This window comes from Stylophora pistillata, chromosome 12 (genome assembly GCF_964205215.1).
Source record: "Stylophora pistillata chromosome 12, jaStyPist1.2, whole genome shotgun sequence".
In the NCBI taxonomy this organism is placed as follows: Eukaryota; Metazoa; Cnidaria; class Anthozoa; order Scleractinia; family Pocilloporidae; genus Stylophora; species Stylophora pistillata.
The window spans coordinates 10,408,536-10,428,068 of record NC_142530.1 but is presented as its reverse complement, the minus strand read 5'-3'; the positions used below and the strand labels follow the sequence as shown (position 1 = coordinate 10,428,068).

At 36.9% G+C, this 19,533-nt stretch overlaps 3 protein-coding genes across 4 annotated transcripts; 1 reads left to right on the top strand and 2 right to left on the bottom strand.

Annotated features, from left to right (window-relative positions):
- Positions 1 to 1,251: 1,251 nt before the first annotated feature.
- LOC148718759 (uncharacterized) lies at positions 1,252 to 2,834 on the bottom strand. The gene is made up of 3 exons (XM_088739996.1): positions 2,245 to 2,834; positions 2,028 to 2,127; positions 1,252 to 1,901 (listed from the first exon to the last, which is right to left on the bottom strand). The coding sequence occupies exons 1-3, from the start codon at positions 2,614 to 2,616 to the stop codon at positions 1,252 to 1,254; spliced, it is 1,122 nt and encodes a 373-aa protein (XP_088596122.1). The 5' UTR covers positions 2,617 to 2,834.
- Positions 2,835 to 3,115: 281 nt separating this feature from the next.
- Positions 3,116 to 16,703, top strand: LOC111333219 (uncharacterized). The gene is made up of 10 exons (XM_022938756.2): positions 3,116 to 3,461; positions 4,999 to 5,087; positions 5,684 to 5,826; positions 5,944 to 5,996; positions 7,555 to 7,716; positions 8,160 to 8,276; positions 8,911 to 8,976; positions 10,390 to 10,570; positions 12,916 to 12,989; positions 14,081 to 16,703. The coding sequence occupies exons 1-10, from the start codon at positions 3,336 to 3,338 to the stop codon at positions 15,137 to 15,139; spliced, it is 2,070 nt and encodes a 689-aa protein (XP_022794491.2). The 5' UTR covers positions 3,116 to 3,335; the 3' UTR covers positions 15,140 to 16,703.
- Positions 16,561 to 19,505, bottom strand: LOC111333220 (protein FMC1 homolog). 2 transcript variants are annotated; one of them, XM_022938758.2, is made up of 3 exons: positions 19,354 to 19,505; positions 18,523 to 18,666; positions 16,561 to 17,923 (listed from the first exon to the last, which is right to left on the bottom strand). In XM_022938758.2, the coding sequence occupies exons 1-3, from the start codon at positions 19,420 to 19,422 to the stop codon at positions 17,804 to 17,806; spliced, it is 333 nt and encodes a 110-aa protein (XP_022794493.2). In that variant the 5' UTR covers positions 19,423 to 19,505; the 3' UTR covers positions 16,561 to 17,803. The 2 variants fall into 2 exon arrangements, with proteins under 2 accessions (XP_022794493.2, XP_088597849.1); XM_088741723.1 differs by having other exon boundaries at positions 18,523 to 18,603; positions 19,354 to 19,486.
- Between the last annotated feature and the right edge of the window lie 28 nt (positions 19,506 to 19,533).

Below are 19,533 nucleotides of genomic sequence, written 5' to 3'. Positions count from 1 at the left end.
TTGTGCAAACAGGCTTTGTGGATCGTGTTGAAGCTGAATCTATGCTGGCCCTCAAAAAAGTTAAGAACTGCCTAAGTACTTGCGATAACTCAAAGGCTTCTACTAGTCGATTATCTTTGAAAAGTCGGCGGATTCCATTGACAGTTTTAACTGTAAGTTTGTTGACCTTTGACACGTGAGAATCTATGTCTCTGGTTGGTAGAATATAGCATGAGAATTGTTTACCTGACCTATCCACGGCAGCGAGCTGACATACTTCTGCTGATTTTCCCGTTGAATTTGTCTCGATGTCAAATAAAACAAAGTGATAAAATTTACTGTCATCAAATTTTTCCTTTTGAACTGTGGGTCTCGAAGTGTATTTCGGAACTGCATTTTCGTACTGTTCTTGTTGTTGTTTCGTGACAGCAGCGGTTATATCATAAAGATCAGTGATTGAAAGTTCAGAATTGTTCAACTCCAATGTTGTCGCAGAAGAGTTTAGGTTCAGGCCAGTGCCACTTTCATACATGGTACCTTCTTTGCCCTCGTTTTTCGAGGTTTCTGAAATCTGGTGTTTGTGTAATTGTGATCGACGTCGCTTGAATGCAACTGTTGATTTCCTTTGTTTGTCCTTCGAACTTTTCATGTCCATTTTCGTATTATGGTCTACACAGAAAAGACCTGGCTCTATGTTAAGTGACGCTAGAGTTTGAGGAATGTACCTGTAACCTAAATTTACTTGAGAGACACTGCAGGACACTCAATAATCATTGCTTTCACTTCCCCGTAAACGCGAATTTTGGGGTTCTTCGAGCCCACCACACTGTTCAGAGACTCGTTACGTTGAGAATTTGCTGCAGGTGCAAGTTTGTTTATAACAATGTCTGTGCTATATTCATCAAAGAGAGATTTCAGGGCTGATTGAAGGCTATCTCCTTGGAGGTCTTTGCCATAGGGAAGATCTCTGTGACAATGATGAGAAGGGTCTTTCTTGTATCGACACCATGTTTCTCTACAACCAGTATGGTCACCAAATGCATGAGGCACAATGCTTTGAATTGCAGATTTCATGTTTGTAGCATCCCCCTTATTTTGTGCAATACAGTATGTAAAGGATTTGACAAGGTAATTGATGACTTTCTGTGACAACACTGTTGGCCCAAGTTGTATAGGCGTGTTGTAAGGGATCTTTTTATGTGAACTGTATCACTCCATTTTTCCAAACCATAGGGTACCTTTTGCTTTAGGAGAGATTCAGTCATTGAATCATCATCCCCGGTGTAAATTGAAAAGTTCCTCTGCAGCTAAAGGCTCCATTGACTTTGAAGAGCATGAATGATTTTTTCTACAGTCATGGTCATTTGGTTGTTTTCCTGCCTTTTTAGCTTCATCACAGGAGCGGCACATTTTATTTTTTGTTGTGTAGTCAAGGACCTTACCAGTTGAAAGGCCCATGACTGCAGCATGTCCGGTCTTAGAGTTGAAACCTCGCCCCCGTTTCTGCCACCCCATGTCATAAGAACAGGCAATAGGTACCAAATTGTTCTGGTCAGGCTCGTTACCATTTTCAATTGCCTTCTCTCGTTCAAGGTTTAGGAATTGCTGGCAACTATTTTTTGCTACTAGCTCTATTGCCTTTCCAGCTTCCCTTTCCCGATTTTTAAAAGTTGATGAGTTCAGTGCAGGCACATTGAGGATTGAAAGTAAATTGTTTAAATGGGTGTTGCCCACTCCTGTGTGTAAACAGCCAAGGGCAGCTCTCGTGTTCACATCAAAGGTCAATGGACCGCGTGCGCCAGATCTGTGCTCTTTTGATGTTTTAATGGTGTTTTCTGCATTGCATTGGCTGCATATAACAGTAAACGTGCTTGCCAAGCCACTGTGCTGTTCTTCAATAACATTGCCAAGAGACAAAGGGCCTAGAAATGTTGTAAAATACACTGTAAACTAACAGGGAAAAAAGACTCCACAATATTTGTTATGTTCTTTTATATGATAATGGTGTAAAATATGCTATAGTGCAGTTAAAAATAGTGAGAATTTACCGTAATGACAAAATAAGCATTCCTTCAGACCATCTGTAAGGGTTTCTAAGTCCACCAGTCTGGATCCTTGTGGCAGGTTCGCCTTCCTCTTAGCTTTATTCTGCTGATGGAAATCAGGGTTGGAGTCAACAGAACAGGTAGGCCGATAATTAGGACAAGCTTGACAGGAAAATCTTACCAAAAATTAAGACTTCCGAAGAAAGAAAAACGTACTGACCTCACGTGCTCGTGTCATTCGTTTTGCTGGGGGTTCGTTTTCCTTGGATATGTTATCATACTGGAGCTTCCTTTTGGCATTCCACGTTTTGAACCCTACGTGTAACCTTTTTATTTTTGTTTCTTTTCTGGTTTCGATCGCTTCCCTCTTCCGAAAGCGACCTGACGCATTACGGATGTTGTGTAGGCGTTGTGTAAACTTCTGGTCTTTCACTGTCAATATTGTGCTCATTACTGGAAAGTATCGATGCCGATTCACTCTCGTCAAGTAAACTTCGCGATTATGTGACAAAAATTGTGCACTCGCGTGAAGCCGCCATGTTTGTTTACATATTTGATGCCATTTGAAAGCTCGCGCCATTTTCGTACCCATTCTTCGCCCGGCCAAAAAACCCTATTGAGCCACCTAAGTCTTACAATTGAAAAATTTCTTATATCCACTTTTGCAAGGGAGGTAAGGGGGGAGTACCTGTGAGGGAAAACGACAAGCAATGATAGCCTGAATACATTTGACAGGCGATTAAATGTGTAAAAGGAAAATCCTTTTCTCTTACTGTGTCCTTTTCAGATATGCTCTCTTTGATCTTATCATACCAAAACTACCACGACGAGGTTAAGTGACGCGGGATTTCTTACTTTTGCCAGAGGTTAAGATCATCGCGGGATTTCTTACTTTTGCCAGAGAGCTAAGTATCACAGAAAGATATTAAAATTCAGATTTTACCTGACCCAGATAGTGAGATGCGTTAATAAATTGTAGAATTAAGTTTAGGTGTTGTTTAGTATTCTGCTCTCCTGTCACGTAGTCCAGACAACTGGTGTGAGATACAGCTCTCTGATTGGCTACTATGACATCCGTCTGTAATAATTTATGCATTACTCGCAAATTATTTCTCCTCCTTCGCGACTTTCTGTGTTTAATTGTGGTTAAAATGGTCGGTTTTTCGGCATGAAATTGTGTTCCACCGATGAAAATTGCTCCAATAAGTTACACTGACAAACAAAAGTGAAAAGTTCGCTTCTCTAAGCGAAGAGAACACAATTTTCTCAAAAATCAAAGCCGAATATGTAATGAGGGATAATTCATGAATCATGGCGGATTGTGTTGAATATTTCTCTCGACACACACCTCCTAGAAATCTGAAAGAAGTGAGAGCCTCTGTTAGTGAATTTGCAGGGAAACATCGGGCAGCTGGAAGAGAAATAGTCTTTGTGACGGTGAGTCGTTAGTCTACAGCTTTCACAGACATCTCGCGAAGGAAACTTCTCTCGCCGGAAATCCATGCATATGCACATACACTCCTCAATCTGACATTACGATTAAAACATGCAAGAAGTAGTATATATTATGACAAAACGATGTTACTAAAATTCATAGTCACTTCCAAAATTTAGAATTCATAGAGTTTCTATAATCAGAATTGATATTTGTAGAAGTATAAAGCGTTTGCTGCGAAATGCACGAAAGCTAGATGTGATCAGTTTAGCGTACAACAGCGACCCTATAGCTTATGATTTTATTATTGATATTTGTGCGTTGTAATTTTCTTGATGTTCGACAAAATCTTGAGAGAAGTGTTTATGTTTTGATATTTGGAGTTAATCCCGCAGCTTCTGGGATATTTAAAATTTGGAAATAATATCGGTTTGCTTGTGTGTAGTTGAGCGTAACCTTGCCTAGATCATTTTAATCCCTAGAATGAAGTGTATTAGCATCTACTCTTGGTTCCGCATGTGTGAGTTGTTGTTTGTTTTCTGATGCGAGCTACGCTACGCTATTATAATGAAAATGATACATTTACATAATGGTTAATCCACATACCACTCGTAATTCTGTGATTCAAATATCAGGAACGTTCAGACGGTGCTCAAATTTACACTTGGGATAGAAAACGGGGACGCTAACCGAAAGTCAAGCAGATGCGAAATCGATTTTCAGCTCAGCTGAACGGATTATTCCAATTTGTTTGTTGTGTGTTCATATGAATATTTAATCTTACGTCAGTTGCACTCCCTCTTGTGGCAAAAAGTGAAAAACACTATCAACTTAGAATTTTTTATTTCTCTCTTTGGAAACAGACTAAACAGTAGTTTTAATCTTCTCGTAAATACAAATCGTTTCCGTTAAATAACCATAAAGAGGAATAGATTCTGATTTCATAACAGCAAATTTGACCAAGGTCTGTTGTAAAACTGCTCTTTTGGAGTGCTGTATCCATCTATAGAATGGTGGACAACTCCCTTAATTTAGCCTTTTGTAGAAGAAGTATGTTCCAAAAACCATCCAATTTTTACCTCTTCTATTGAAAAAATTTAGAGTTTGAGTCACAAACTAATTAACTATGCAATTTTTAGATTCTAAAGAATCCATCAGATCAATAACTCTTTAATTGTACTTTTAAAATTTGATCATGGAATGAAGTGAGGGATGAGGGGGTAGTTCTGGGGTGCCCATCCCCCCTCCCACCTTTGCCTTTTCCCTTTGTGAGGTGGTTTTTTTAATTAACCACTTACAAACCCAATTAATCAGGTGGCAAAAAAAATGCATATTCAAAGAATCTACTTGTAATGCATTACTTAGTGCTCATTTGACAAAATGTCACTTTAAGTTAAACACAGAGAGGCTGTTGTCATGACAGTGGAGTTGGTGCCTTGGGTGTGATGCGAGGTAACTTACCCTTGAAAAACACTACCCAGGCCCGTTGATGTTGTAGGCCAAGATTTGATTTGATTGCAAATATTTTGGTTAATACAGTCTGGAGGCACTCGTGTACCACTAGAGGAAAATGCTGTTCGTTTCCTTGACAACTTCAGCATGGGGACCAGAGGATCAGCCTCTGCTGAGTATCCTTGACAAGAAGCTATTTGTGTGAAGCTATCTTGACGTAGCTTTATTTTCCACCTTTAAAAGCACGCACAACCCACAATTCCTCTATTCGCTCTGACGAAGGGTTAACGCTTGAAACGTCAGCTTTTGTAATCGTTGCGGTGGCCAATTTACCATTTCAACTTTGTTGATATATCCAAATTATTTCGTTACTCTCACCGACGCAGCCCCAAACAGTTTCTTTCGAAACTATCAGCCTTTATTCGTTTGTATCTTGATGGGTGGTTTGACTGTGTCTAGTAATTGAAACTTCATGATATTGGTATTAGAAAATATGGTATTAACCTATGCATTTCTGAAAGCCAATATAAATTTTACGTGTAGAATAGGACCAACTTCACAGCTAAGTTTGCTTTTCTTTGCCTGGCAAACTAGCCAATCTTGGTGAATTAAAATGTATCAGAGTGAGTAAAATTTGAAAAAGGCCTGAGTATAGAGATTTGTGAGTTAAAACACTCAGGGTTCTTTTTTCTATGACTGAAATATTGAATGAAATAATGTTGACAGACATGTTGTCTATTTTTTGTCACCTCCTTGACTGTCAATGCTCAAGATATTTCCTGGATCAAGGTTATGCAGTGATATTTCTCCACAGGCAGGGATCATTGCGGCCTTTCACAAGGCACTTCCCAACTGAAGATGTTCTTGATCTGTTACAACTCAAAGACATGCCTGATGGATCAACTCATGTTCAAGGTTGGTTATTTTTTTACTCTTTTTCTGTTGCAAAACTTCTAGACGTAACGAGAGACATGAATTTCAGTTATAAAATTTGATTTCAGTTTTTCTTCCTATCATTCTTTTTATCACAAGTGAATGCAAGTAAAGTGCCAAAATTGACCCAAGTTCTGAAAAGTTATAGACAGGTATGTATTACACATTTGATATCTCGTAAATGTTGACATCATGTTTATTAATATTCATGAGAGATGTCGTTATCAGCATATCATAGTGCTCTGTATTGGGAACTATTTGTGTGGAATTCTCTTTGGTTTGTCTCCCGACACATGACACATGTTCTGAGAAGTCCTAAATAGCCCCCCCCCCCCCCCCACACTCCTCACAAAGACTTCAAAAAAGTGAGTATTTTACTTGTGGTGATTACCTATAACTAATTATGCTGGCTTTTGTTCCATATTACAGTATATTTAACAATTATTCCACGAGCGCTCGTTGAATATGAGTTGGCTATAATCATCTCATATCCAACAAGCGCGAGTGGAATAATTGTTTTATTAAAAACGTTAAATTAAACTATTAAATTTTATTAAATTTTTAGCTCCCTTTTAATTTTAAGCTGACACGCACGCTTACCATATTTGTAGATTATGGTATATTGGCTGATATACCATAATGGCTAAGCCAATAAAAAGCCGCGAATTGCATTATCCAATGATCTAGTTTTTAATAATTAACAATTATTCCACCAGCGTGCATTGGATATGAGATGATAGATAGCCAACAGGGTGTGTAGCGCTGAGTTGGCTATAGTCATCTCATATCCAACAAATGTGAGTGGAATAATTGTTTTATTAAAAAAAATGTCCCCAAGATATTAGACAAATCTTCTCGACTCTATTTTGTAAGAAGAAACTGGATGTTACAATGTACAGATATTAGATTATGGTATATTGGCTCACATACCATAATGGCTAAGCCAATAAAAAGTCTTGAATTGCATTATCCAATGATCCAGTATTTAATAATTGGATATAAACCAGGAAACTGGATCCAGCACACAAAGTCTTCGCTCCGACGAAGGGCTAACGCTCAAAACGTCAGCTTTTGTAATTGTTACGGTGACCAATTTACCATTTCAACTTTGTTGATATAAATTATCCAAATTATTCCACAAAGGCTAAGCTTACTGATAAACTTTGTGGCACAAGTAGGAAAAAAAATGTGTATTTTGAAAAGGGACACATTTCTTGTGACTGCTGCTTTCACTAAGTTCCATCACACAATTTTATTTTCAAGAAATGTTCTGGTAGGCACCTTTTAAGGAAAAGAGATATGAAACCATAGGTAACAAGTTCTGTAAGCTCTTTTCCTCTCTGTATGCCAAAGACTTACCAAGTAGCTTTGACTTGATGTACATGTACATTGTGGTTGACCCAACCGATTTTTATTGCTTTTGTGGAATTTTTAGTATTAATTAATGTGTGCTTTTAGGGAGGGGAGAGATTTCAGAAAAAAGTAGATAAGAAAGCAGGATCCATGAACTCTCAAGCCGTTGAAGTTTTCTTACTTTGATCTTTAATTGCAGACTTATAGTAGTGTGCCATGGATTTGTTGTCCAGAAAAAACAGCTTTGATTGGGACTCAGTTACACTAATTAGCCTTAAAATAAAAGAAAATTGAGTTCAAGGTTACTAGACCTTTAGTTATTTGGTTGATGATTATTGAAGCTTTGTTTTGTTTCAGGTACAAGCTGCTGCGACTTTGTTGTTTATTGAGTACATTAGTTTGTCAGAGTACTTGTTTCTTTTGAGGAGTGTGGCTGAGACTCTTGCTCCTCATGGACCTGCAGTTATGATGTACTTAGCAGCTGCTGTCTCTGACTTCTACATTCCTCCTCAAGATTTAGTAAGTCTTCATTCTCTACTGAATGGTTTGTAAGATGAAAATATGTGGCTTTGCAAGAATGTGTCAAACCAGTATCTTAAGACATATACAAGGACTGGTAAATTAGAGTAGTTTCATTGATAAACCTAGTCTAAATATTTTGATACCATTCAGGGTAATGCTAGGTAATATTTTGATACCATTCAGGGTAATGCTACAGATAAATTATGACCACTAAGCAGCACAAAGACCTCTTTATCCCTAACATAATTATGTGTAATTTATCCTTGGGACCTCCTACATTCAGAATTATTGTTTGTACAATTCTAACTGCTAAGCTTTTACGGTACAGATGTTTAAATTATAAGCCAAGTGATGAACAAGCATAATGATGTAACAACAAAATTACAAACCTTCTTGAATTCTGACAAATTAATCGTTCTCTAAATGCATTATATGTACAGCCAAAACACAAGATTCAATCAAATGCTCCCCTGCAGCTTGATTTGGTACAGTCCCCTAAAATGATGGCACCTCTTGTAAAGGAATGGATACCACAAGCATTTACTGTCTCATTCAAGGTAAGGAAAACTTGTGACATTAAAGAAATATTTTTATTGGTCTTGTCTTGAGCATGACAGAAAGAACAATTCAAACAACAAATTATTCAGCCTGTTATGCTTTTTTGCAAGTTTTCTTTAAAACCTCCATCTACAAGCCACTTACCTTTACTATTTGGTGCTTCTTTGAGATCAACCTCTCCAGTGGTTTACTGTTTGATGATGGAACCCTTTCATTCTCCTGACCAAATTACTATTGATTCTCCTCATCATCTGCCATGCAGTTTTTAAAATAATATTATTGAGAATTTGGTATTAAATCAAACAATATCCCTCAGTAGATATTTTTCTAAATGCTCATCAGCTGTCTGGGTGATGAAAATTATTTTATTGATTTGGGAAAAAAGGTGAAATTCCTTCATAGGCACTCTTGGGAGGAAAGGGTTAAGGTATGTGGCTTTAATTTTATTTAATATTATATATTTTAATTTCAGTTTTCCATTTATTATATCCCTTGGGGTGATGCCTCAGGAAAAGATACAACTCTTTTGATGCAGAACTTAGATTTTAATCACTTTGCCACATCATAACTATCTCAAAGACTGCTAATCTTAATTAGATAAATTGTTTATGAAAACTCCTCTTTTCTATATAGTTAGAGACTGACATGAACATCATCTCTAAGAAGGCACGCCAGGCTTTAGCCAAGTATTCACATCAGGTAATTTTTTGTATTTTCTGTTACATGTATGTTGATTATGGTTTCTCAGGCAACCCAGAGGCATTTGGCTGTCATTTGTACTGGGGGGAGGGTGTGGGACATTTGAACCTTGTCTGGCTGGGGTGGGGAATTTGAATACATGTATATCTTTATATATATAATTATCATGTATTATTATCCAACTACACCTAGACTAGTACAAATAACACCATAGATGAGTACAAATATCACGCGGTCTTTGTACTCGTCTATTGTAGTACCGGTTAAACAGGTTTTCTCGCATCGCGCAAGCAAAGAATTGGATTGTAGTTACGAAAAAAAAAAAAAAAAGTGGTGGACAATTTAAATCATATTTCCGATGACGAAGAGTCAGAGTGGCTGGCAAATATAGGTCCAAGTTCATTAGATCAATTGAACAAAGAAGAACAGCTTGACAACCAGAAAATTTCTTCATTTAATGAAGAAAATAGAAACAGTGACACAACAACGCAGCAATTCCGTTCCACTTTGCATACTTCTGTCACGTACTCCCCGTAAATAAATATCCATGAAATTCTCCTGCACTGAAATAACAGTTTGGCGTGTTGGATAATAAATAACTTTTAGACATTTTGTTTTGTAGTATCGCTGAGTATTTTTACTCGCTATTTGTATTTTGACTCGCCCTATGGGCTCGTCAAAGTATAGCACAACTCGTACAAATACTCAGCGATACTACACAACAAAACGTCTAATAAGATATATATATGGAGGTGTTTAAAGGTAAAGAGTTCACTTTATGGCTCAGAAGAAAAGTTCAACAAGGTCTAGGTTTTAAAGGATGGTTAATGAGTAGAAAGTCACAGTGGTCAATTTTGCTCTTTGAAAAAAAAATTGACCATTGAATTTGGCTTTGGGGTAGATTGTACATAACACCTTCAGGACTATTTAGCAGCCATCATGGATAAGGTTCTTATGATTAACTCTACATGTACCCTGTTTTTGTAGTATGTTTAACATTTCCCATTTATCTTTTTCGAGGATACTTTTAGACTTGTTGGGTTTTCAATTTTGATGCCAGAAAATAACAGAAAAGTCGTCAAAGTTTAAATTAATATGCAATTCTTTCACCCTTTGACCCCTAAGAGTGACTTCACTTGTTTCTAATTTCTCCTTATGATGTCATCCCACTTATTAAGGTCATGAGAATAGAGGAAATGAACACCAACTAAAGAGGCTCTTGATTATTTAAGAAATTCTCCTGGTCAGCACCTAAGGAAGTGTATAGAGAACAGTATGGAGAATTTGCATACTGATATAATGGTGTGAAGGGTTAAGGAAGAGAAAACATGAATCAACTGTTCAAGATTAATTTCTAATTATTTCTTAGTTTATAAGTCCAAATACCAATACTAATTCCCAAATTTGTTCCAGGTGGTGGTATCAAACATCCTACAAACTCGCAAGAAGACAGTGGTGATGATCACTCCTACCCAAGAGACGGCTATATGGATGTCAGATTCTGAGCTAGAGGCTGGTAGAGAAATTGAGGAAAAGATTGTTGCTGATCTTAAGAAAATGCACCAACACTTCATTACTTCTGCTGTGATGCAAGGTACATAAGATTTTTGTTATATACCATCATATATCCAGTAACTTTGTGGCAACTTTGAATATTAAAACCTGGTAAAAAATAATTTCGTACCTTATTATAAACTGCACTTTCTCTGCCAACTTTTCAATGAATTTATTAAAACACGGAACATTTTTATATTTACATGTTGCCAAGGTGAGTTTATAACCAGTGTCTACATACAGGGCAATTCAACTGAGTGTCATAAAACCAAAAATCTGAAAGTAATTACAACAGCTAATGAGAAGAAAGAAAAACACCCCAAAGGTTCACTGAGTACTCAAACTAAAAACAAGCAAACTACCTGAAGTATTGGAAAATGGTGGTGATCAGAGTTGCAACTGGTTAAGTTTTGCATCTGAATGGTTTAGAGCATGGTGCAAATTGTGTGGACAAATCACAGAGCGAAGTAACAAAAACTATGTAATCCCAGACTACTCTTGATACTCAATTGAAAACTTGCTCTACTTATGTACACCAGAGTTATTTGTTTGTAATAACCTATAACCTCAAAAACTATCTCTACTTAAAATTAACTTTTAAGTGTAATTGTTAGGTTTACCCCTGTACCATGTCATGCTTAGTTTGGCTTGAAATTTTTGTTGTGAGGGTATTCTGATGCAGCCTCCCCAAGAAGGCATAACTTGATGTTTATCTACTAACACCTTTTACTCATTGAATTAACAGTGGGAAGACTATTTAGTATTCCTGAACAGCAGCCTGATTTATCTACAGTAACTTAGTTATGGCACTTGCCTTTACTTAAAACTGACTGGCTGGATTGGGCACTAAGAAAATGCAGCTATGTCCTCATTGGAAGTCTTCCTTAAGTTTTGTAGATGGAAATCAATGCTAAAAAATAACTTCTCTTTATTTTCTTTATTCCTAGCTTAATTTTTTAATTAATATCCAGCTGGCCTACCTCTCTGAGAAAGAGGCAGGGTAACCTACAAAGCTGACAGACCGCCAGCTTGTAAAACAAACCCTGCTAATATACATAATTATCTTATTACACAAGCCATAAATGACTAATTTGGTCTGTCACTTCTGATTAATGCTTTTATACACTTAATGCATATTCCAACTTGGCCAGTTAGTTCTGAGTTACAAGTGTCCATAGATGGTAAGCACTCATTGCGATGCATATAATTGTCAAGTACTTTCCAAAGAAAAGACAAAAGTTAATGTTGAACCTGAAGTTGGTAGCTCCATTCCCCTTTTCCAATTTTGCTAGTGTAGTTTAGTTATTTTTATCACTGTAATATTGATGTAGAGTTTATCTTACTTATGACCATCAAAGGCTCCCAACATGCATAGAAATGTAGTTATTGTCTGTTTTGAAATTAAAATGTTGAAGAAGGTTAGTGACATGTAGCCAAGATACTTGGAGGGAGTGCTTTCAATAAAAACAATGAAATTTACTGAATCAGTGAAAGGAGTCTTTGTGTGGTGTTATTATTTTTTCATGACTATTAGTAGTGTTGCCTTGCACTGTTTCCTTTTAAACAGCCACAGCAAACAAACTCAAATTACATTTATTGGTTGCTACAAGCACTGAGGATTTTGAAATTACAACTTGTCTCTGTGAATGCACTTTCTCTTTCAAATACTGTCTATATTTTCAAAATTTTATTAATGATTTCATGTTAAAAAAGGTCATCATTGTAGATGTAGGATTACTATTAGTGGATACCCTGTTTAACTTAATATTTTATGTCTAGAAACACATCAATTTAACTAACAGTTAATTGTAATAAGTATAATGAGTGAAAATGAGATAATTTGAGAAAAGTTGTGGAAAAAGTCAGGGGTAAATATATTGTAGTTCAAGAATTGTTAGTTAATTTTATTATCCTTGTAATTTTCTTGGATAGCAATTTAGAAAAAACACCAATGCAAAGTTTTGAATTTATGGCACAATTTTTTCTCTTTAACTGGCCACTCATTTGGTTTATAACCTGCAGTTAATGTCTTGAACTATAAGCATGGGCCAATGGTTGAAACATCAGCTTTTCAAATGTTGCTCTAGTATGCTGTGGTTGTTGATTAATAAAGTTTTTATTTAACTTTTTAACCCAGGGTACCAACAGTAACTATAACTGTAAAAATAATGCTTGTAATAATGAGGACAAAAATAATGACAATAATACTAATGATGATCAATAGTTAAACAGGACAACCCCTTAAGTAAAGACCAATAGAGTTATAAATGGAAATCCTCTAAAAAGGAAAATACTTTAGGTGGTTTTTAGCTCTGAGTAATGTTAGACCTGTGTTTTAAATACTTACTCTTACCTGTGGCAATGCACCATCTATTACTGATATAGGTAACACAACGTCAGTTCTTGGCTCTGAACAACTTTGTCAGAATACCAACCAGTCAATTCAGTCTGGTATGCAGGTAAGTATATGTGACAAGTCACCATACAACAATATACACTTGATTGCAAAAATGTTTACACCTAAAAAGCATTATTTTACAATGAACGATGATTCCCTTCAAATTTATTGGTCAGATGTACATGCACCCTGCAGGGTTAGGAGACATTAATTTCCCACGCATGAGATTACTGGGTGATGGATGTCCTCCCCTGGGGTGGGATGGGTGGGTGTTATTGTTTCACAGGGCCCCATTTAAACTAGCTATTTGCTAAACTGGGCTACCCTGTATAAATATTCGTAAATACAAATACAAAATACACCATTGGTTACACATGGTGAATGGTAGAAGCTATCCAATTTTTCCCAAAGAAAAGCACTATTATTGGAACCGATTTTCCATGAATAATAAGAAAAGAGTCACTGATTATAAACCAGTGTGTACATTTCCCACAAAACCACGGGGTCCAATTGTTCATGGATCAAGCTTTTGAAGTGTCAATATTTTTGAAAATGGGTGTATTCAACTCTACTTTTGCTAGAATACTCTTGTTTTTTTGGTTACAAGATTTATGAAAATTCAAACACATCAATGAGAATGATCTAATTGGAGTAAAAAACTCAAACTTTCATTGTGGATGAATCCTGTCAACACTTTCACTCTCATTAGTAAATCTCCTTACCATCCATCACCCATACAATTCATATAATGTGAGTTTGGAGAATTTTGTAATGGATCCACTAATCCTCTAATAGATAATTTTCTACTTTCTCATCACTTGTCTGCTTGGTTTTTGACTGATATTGTAAGGGGAAATTCTGTCTTGGTCACTCATGGGAGTTGAAGGGTTAAGCTTCCCAGCCATTTCACTCGCAAGCTGGTGCTGCTTCCCAAATTATGAGTAAAAGGATAATAGTGTATGTGTAGTTTGAATTCCAATTTTATTTGACAAATCATTTGAAGTTGTCTTATCTGCTAGAACACTGAAATGAAATACAAAATGAAACTGATTTGAAACCTTTTTTTTTTTAACAAACAAATGGAATGAAATCTGTATTTTGTGTGCCTATTAGTTATCAGTTTTGAAACTTAGTGTTTCTATTTTTGCACAGGTGGGACACTTTATTACAAGCCAGATACAAGCTCTTCCTGTTTCTCAAAATGGAGGTGTAATTTCTGGGTTCTCAACTTACACCATTCCAACCACCTCACTAACTCTCCCACCATCAGTTGTTTCACAAATTCAAGTGGTGAAAGCTCAGGAACCATCCCCTTCACAAGAAATGAGTCAGACATCTGTTGAGGTGTCAGATTCACCAAATTCCTCCACACAGATCTTTGGCACATTATCGGATAGTTGTTTAACAGCTGACATGAAGGCCTTCATTGAGTCCTTCCGGGCACGACGGATTGCACTGGGATACACACAGGAGGATGTGGGTAATGAGCTATCTCACAGCAATGGACATTCCTCTTACAGTCAGTCATTTATTTCCCGATTTGAATCTAAAAACCTTGGTCTTAAGGCTGCAGAAAAAATGAAGCCAGTTTTGCAGGGCTGGATTGAGCAAAAAGAACAGGAGTGTGCTAAAGGTTTGAGAATGTGCAAAAAGCGCAAAAGAAGAACTTCTTTCTCAAATGAAACTCTACAGTATTTGATTCATGCATTTGAACAGAATCCAAAGCCTAGCAGTGCAGAAATTGGTGATATTTCCTCTAAGTTGGGCCTTGAGCCAGTTACAGTTAGAGTCTGGTTCTGCAACCGAAAACAAATGATGAAGCGAATGGCCTCTGGAAAAGGTCGCCCTAATCTCTCACTCAAAGCAGAGCTTGATGCTAAGAAACAGGAGGACCAGAGCTCAGAGAAAGAACCAAGTAAACTAGATTTTGCCAACATGCCAGTTGGCCAGTTCTCTTTCACGGAAGACCGGGTAAAAGCCTTGGTGTGTTTGACTTCTGAGGGAAGCCCAGTGAAAAGCTCGCGCCCATCAGTTTCAGCTACAGATGTGAGCTTTGCTCAAGTGCATGACGACAGTATTGTTCATTCAGTTCCTGGAACGCGGAACACTGCACCAGAAAACACACAGCTCATTGAACCAGCACTAATCAGTAATGGAGTAGCAACATTTGAGACAGTCTCTAATGTCCCTTTGACAGAATCTCAAGGTTGAATGAGACACTCAGTTCTTGACTTAAAACAGTTAATTCTGACAAGTCTGTTGGTTTTCATGATAGGGTGCAGTGCAAACACACCAGTCAGTGAGTTACTTGATGACAATCCTCTGCATGGAACCTAGGTGTTTGTTGTTTTAGAAGCTGTAGATAGAAAACAAGTTTGCTTATGTCCCTTAAATGAATGTCTGTTCTTGATATTTGAAGCATTTGGGTAGAAAGTAGTTTGATTTAATTAATTCCTTGATTTTTTACACCATATTTGTTTCCTGACAAAGTTTTTAGGAGAAAGTGTTGAGCTTGTGCTGTGACACAAATGATGCATATCTTGCTCTAAACATGTACAGCTTCATATCTCTGAAGTAGAACTTGACTAGTAGGTGTCCATCTTATGGGAACTTTGAATTATCTTTGGATCTGTCTTGTTTATTCCAATTGGCTATTTTTAATTAATTTGGTGTTTCTAAAGAAACTGTTTGGGGCTGCATCGGTGGGGGTAACGAAATAATTTCGATATATCAACAAAGTTGAAATGGTAAATTGGCCACCATAACGATTACAAAAGCTGACGTTTTGAGTGTTAGCCCTTTGTCGGAGCGTTGTAATCGTTACGGTGGCCAATTTACCATTTCAACTTTGTTGATAATCCAAATTATTGCATTTACATTTAGTGTATGTTTGTAGATGCATGCAATCCACGAGAAGTCTTCATCAGTCATATAGGTATAATTTAAAAGCCATTCATTTCACTCCATGATTATGTACGTGTAGATTTAATATTCAATATCTAGTTAGAGGAATTTAACCATTACATTGCCTTTTACGTTCCTTTTTAAATTCATGTATTTTATTGTGCCTTTTTAAGCTGTGTACCTGTCACTTTTTCTAGTCTCAAGATGTTCCCACATGGCAGGTTCTATTGCACTTCGAAGAAAGTGAAAATATGATAGAACCACTCAGCTCTTAATTAGCTATTGTGACAAGTTGTAAAGTAGCTGGTACTAAATTATGTTGTGAAGTTTTCATTTCACTTGTGATTCTTTGTTAACAAGTGCTTCCACAAGTAGAACAGAAATATTGAAATAAGTGCTGGTAGCTTATTTTGATGCCATTTGAAAAGTTGCAATTTGGATGCCTGTGTAGAGAATCAATTAAAATGAATTTTTTTATGAATGGAATTAATGTTTTAGAGATAAGCAAGAATTGTATTGTAATTCTTACCTGATTTTGTGTGGCATTGAGTAACGTGGGTTTGCTGATCAGGATGAGATTGGTTATTATAAGCACGAAATGGGTTGCTAGCCAAAAAGTGAGCTGCAGCAGTAATTATTCTAAACCAGAATTTAAATCTTGGTAAGCAAAATTGAATTCTAATAGTTTTCCAGCCAGGTATTGATAAGAGGTAATAATTAACAAAATGTCCATGTATTTCCTTTTTATTGCAGTGGTTGATTACAATGTGCCTTATATGCAATTATAATAATTATTGTTATGACACAGAGGTATGCTCTTTGTAATGCTAAGAAAGCTTGAGTCACAATAAAGCTTCTAACCCAACTTAAATATGTGTGAATGAGAGTGCTCAGAGTTACCAAAATCTTATTTTGGAAAAAAGAGTATCCGGGGTTTATATTTATTTCACAAAGGATTTCTGGATGATTATTCAAAACTGGAACTTTTGGACCTAAATTCTGAAGACCATTAGACTGGAAGCTCAAATACACCATTTCAAAATAATGTGTGATTACACTTCTGAGGCCAATTTCCACTTAATTACTTTAATCAGTCAAAAAAGGTTAAGGAGAGGTGTGTTCTAGAACTAACTGATATATATCTTGGTGTATAAGAGAAGCATACTTGGATAATTACTACATACCACATTTCAGATCCCAAAGACTAGCCTACCTGTTAGCCTATGTGTAGTTGTACCTTCTCCACTAGGAGAAACGGAAGGGGGGGAAGGGTACTACGGCTACATGTAGGTTACCTGCCTGTTCCAAAATTGTCTTGTAAGGTGGCGAGAATTTTTTGAAGATGGACATCCTTAATTTGAAAAATGGGAGACAATGTCTTATTTCACAAACCGCAGCTACTCAGGTTATCAGATAATGGATCATTTCATCATGTACAGTAATATGTACCTCCCTATTGTTCAAACAGATTACCAAAGGATGGGCAAGGAAGGAGTGGGAATGTGTTATGGGATATGAATTGTCAAGGAAGATACCACACATGGCATGGAAAGTGCAACATTTAGCAAAAGTGGAGACAAGTTTTGAAATATCTAAGAATGAGGCCAGTTTAATAATGTCATGTAATTATACTTTTCAATTGGGGACACAAAAGTTGCTTGATTTTTTGGAGCATACTTGTACTATACATTGCAGACCCTCTTGAGAGTTTGGACACCAAGTGGTATAGAAGTTAGAGTTCTTTATGGTAACTGGCCCAGATGTTTTCAATTTTTCAGCTGCAGTGATTTTCATTATGCAAAGAATTGTTACTTTCACCAACAGCTTCCACAAGCTATAGACAATCCTCTTTTCCTTAAATTGAGACCATCTCCACTCTTAACTGTACAGCACCAGTGTGTATGTGGTCTGCACTCCTATCAAACCAGCACTTTTTTGTTTTGAATCCTTGCCATGTGCAAACCAATAAAATCAATTTTCATTTGAATTATTTGAAGTTTCTTGATATTGCTTTGGAAGCTTAAAACCCACTAAGCTAGCCACTTCTTCCACTGGCCTCTCGCCCACCCCCTTGTACTTTTCCTGAAGCATCTATGACATATAAGAACAACAACCACCAGTTAATTATTTGTCACAAAATGAATGTATACAGTCAAATTCTACTAAAGGACCCCATCTCTACAGTGATTTCAGGTCAATATGATTTCAAGTCGAAGTGATTTCAAACTAGTTTGGCTTGTACTTTCCCATGGTTAAGGACTGGGCTAAATCGGGCTGAATCCAGGAGTTTTCTAAGGAGGGGGTGCAACACATAGCTGCCTATGCAATGATGTAAGTAATGGGTAATGTAACCAAACTGTAAAAGCTAACTACGAAGAAGGCTTATGACTCAGCAATAACATAATGTGAACAACATTTTCACAGCATTTAGCAGAAACGCCTCAACCTTGTCTCGTGTTTTACTTCAATACCAATAAACAGCAGAGTTTTTTTCCTTTTTTTTTTGCTGCTGAATTTTACATAGTTTTAATAAAAAGCTGAAGGTCATCTTCTTAGGGGGGGGGGGGAAAACACTCTCCCAGTACCCCATCCCTATCAATGTACCAAGAACAAAGGAGAAAACCACCCAGGTAGTTTAAATGTACACTACAACTGTTACATCTTTGTAGTAAAAATGAGATAAAACTCGCCTGAGCCATTCTTTGACTTCTAAGCAAACAAAGATAATAAACACAATCAGAGTACAGCTTGTGTGCTAAAGTTTCTCCAGCCTGGAAATGATTATGAAATTCTGTTATCAGATACTGGCCTTCCAAACTTGAAGTAACTGGTTCCTATGTGAATAGAGATTCCCACCATCAATGATGTTGTGGTCATTGTTTTGGTTTCTGTTACAAACTTTAACTTTTACATATCAAGTGTCTCAGTATTTTTCTGATATGGCCCTTTAACTTAAACTCCAACCCATCCCCATAGCAGAAGTCTGATTTCCATCAAAGATGAATATCTAAAACACAGGGTAGGGGTAAGGGAAGTGATTCATACTCCACCTTCAGTGAAAGCAAAATGAGGGGGGGGGGGTTTGGGGGGGCCACCATCACATCTTCAAGGAGTGTTGAAATAACTACAGAATTTGTTGGATGTATCCTATGAATCTGGGGGAGAAATTTAACAGTGAAATCAAACTGGTTGAGTAATTTTGAAGCTGACCAAACGCTTTCAGTCTAATGTAGGGATTTTTTTTTTTCCAGTGAACCACATGAAATGAATATAAGGGCCGAGACGCACACAGCAGCTGAATTTCATGGCCCATGGCCTGACATCTCTTCTGAATTTCTCCCTTCTTCTCTCCATCTTCATCTCAAAACGCTACCCCCTCGTTCGAGTACAAGTACGTGTGACAATTGGGAGAGCACAGTGCTTGTAGCCCTTTGGGACGATGGAGCTCGCTTTTCGCGCGAAAAATAAAAGGTTATTCCAGATTTCCCATTTAAAACATTCCTTTTTTAAAAACAATATACCTTAATTGGCAATAAAAATCGCAACTCCCTCAGTATTCCGCGAAGAACCTGCAACCGTTGAAACGTCATGATTTACTATTTTTTGAAAACTTTCCAGGAAATTTCGTAAATTTTCATATGCCGTGGGACACGATATGAGACCGCACACTTTGTTATCAGTGGGTCAACCTCTTACGAAAT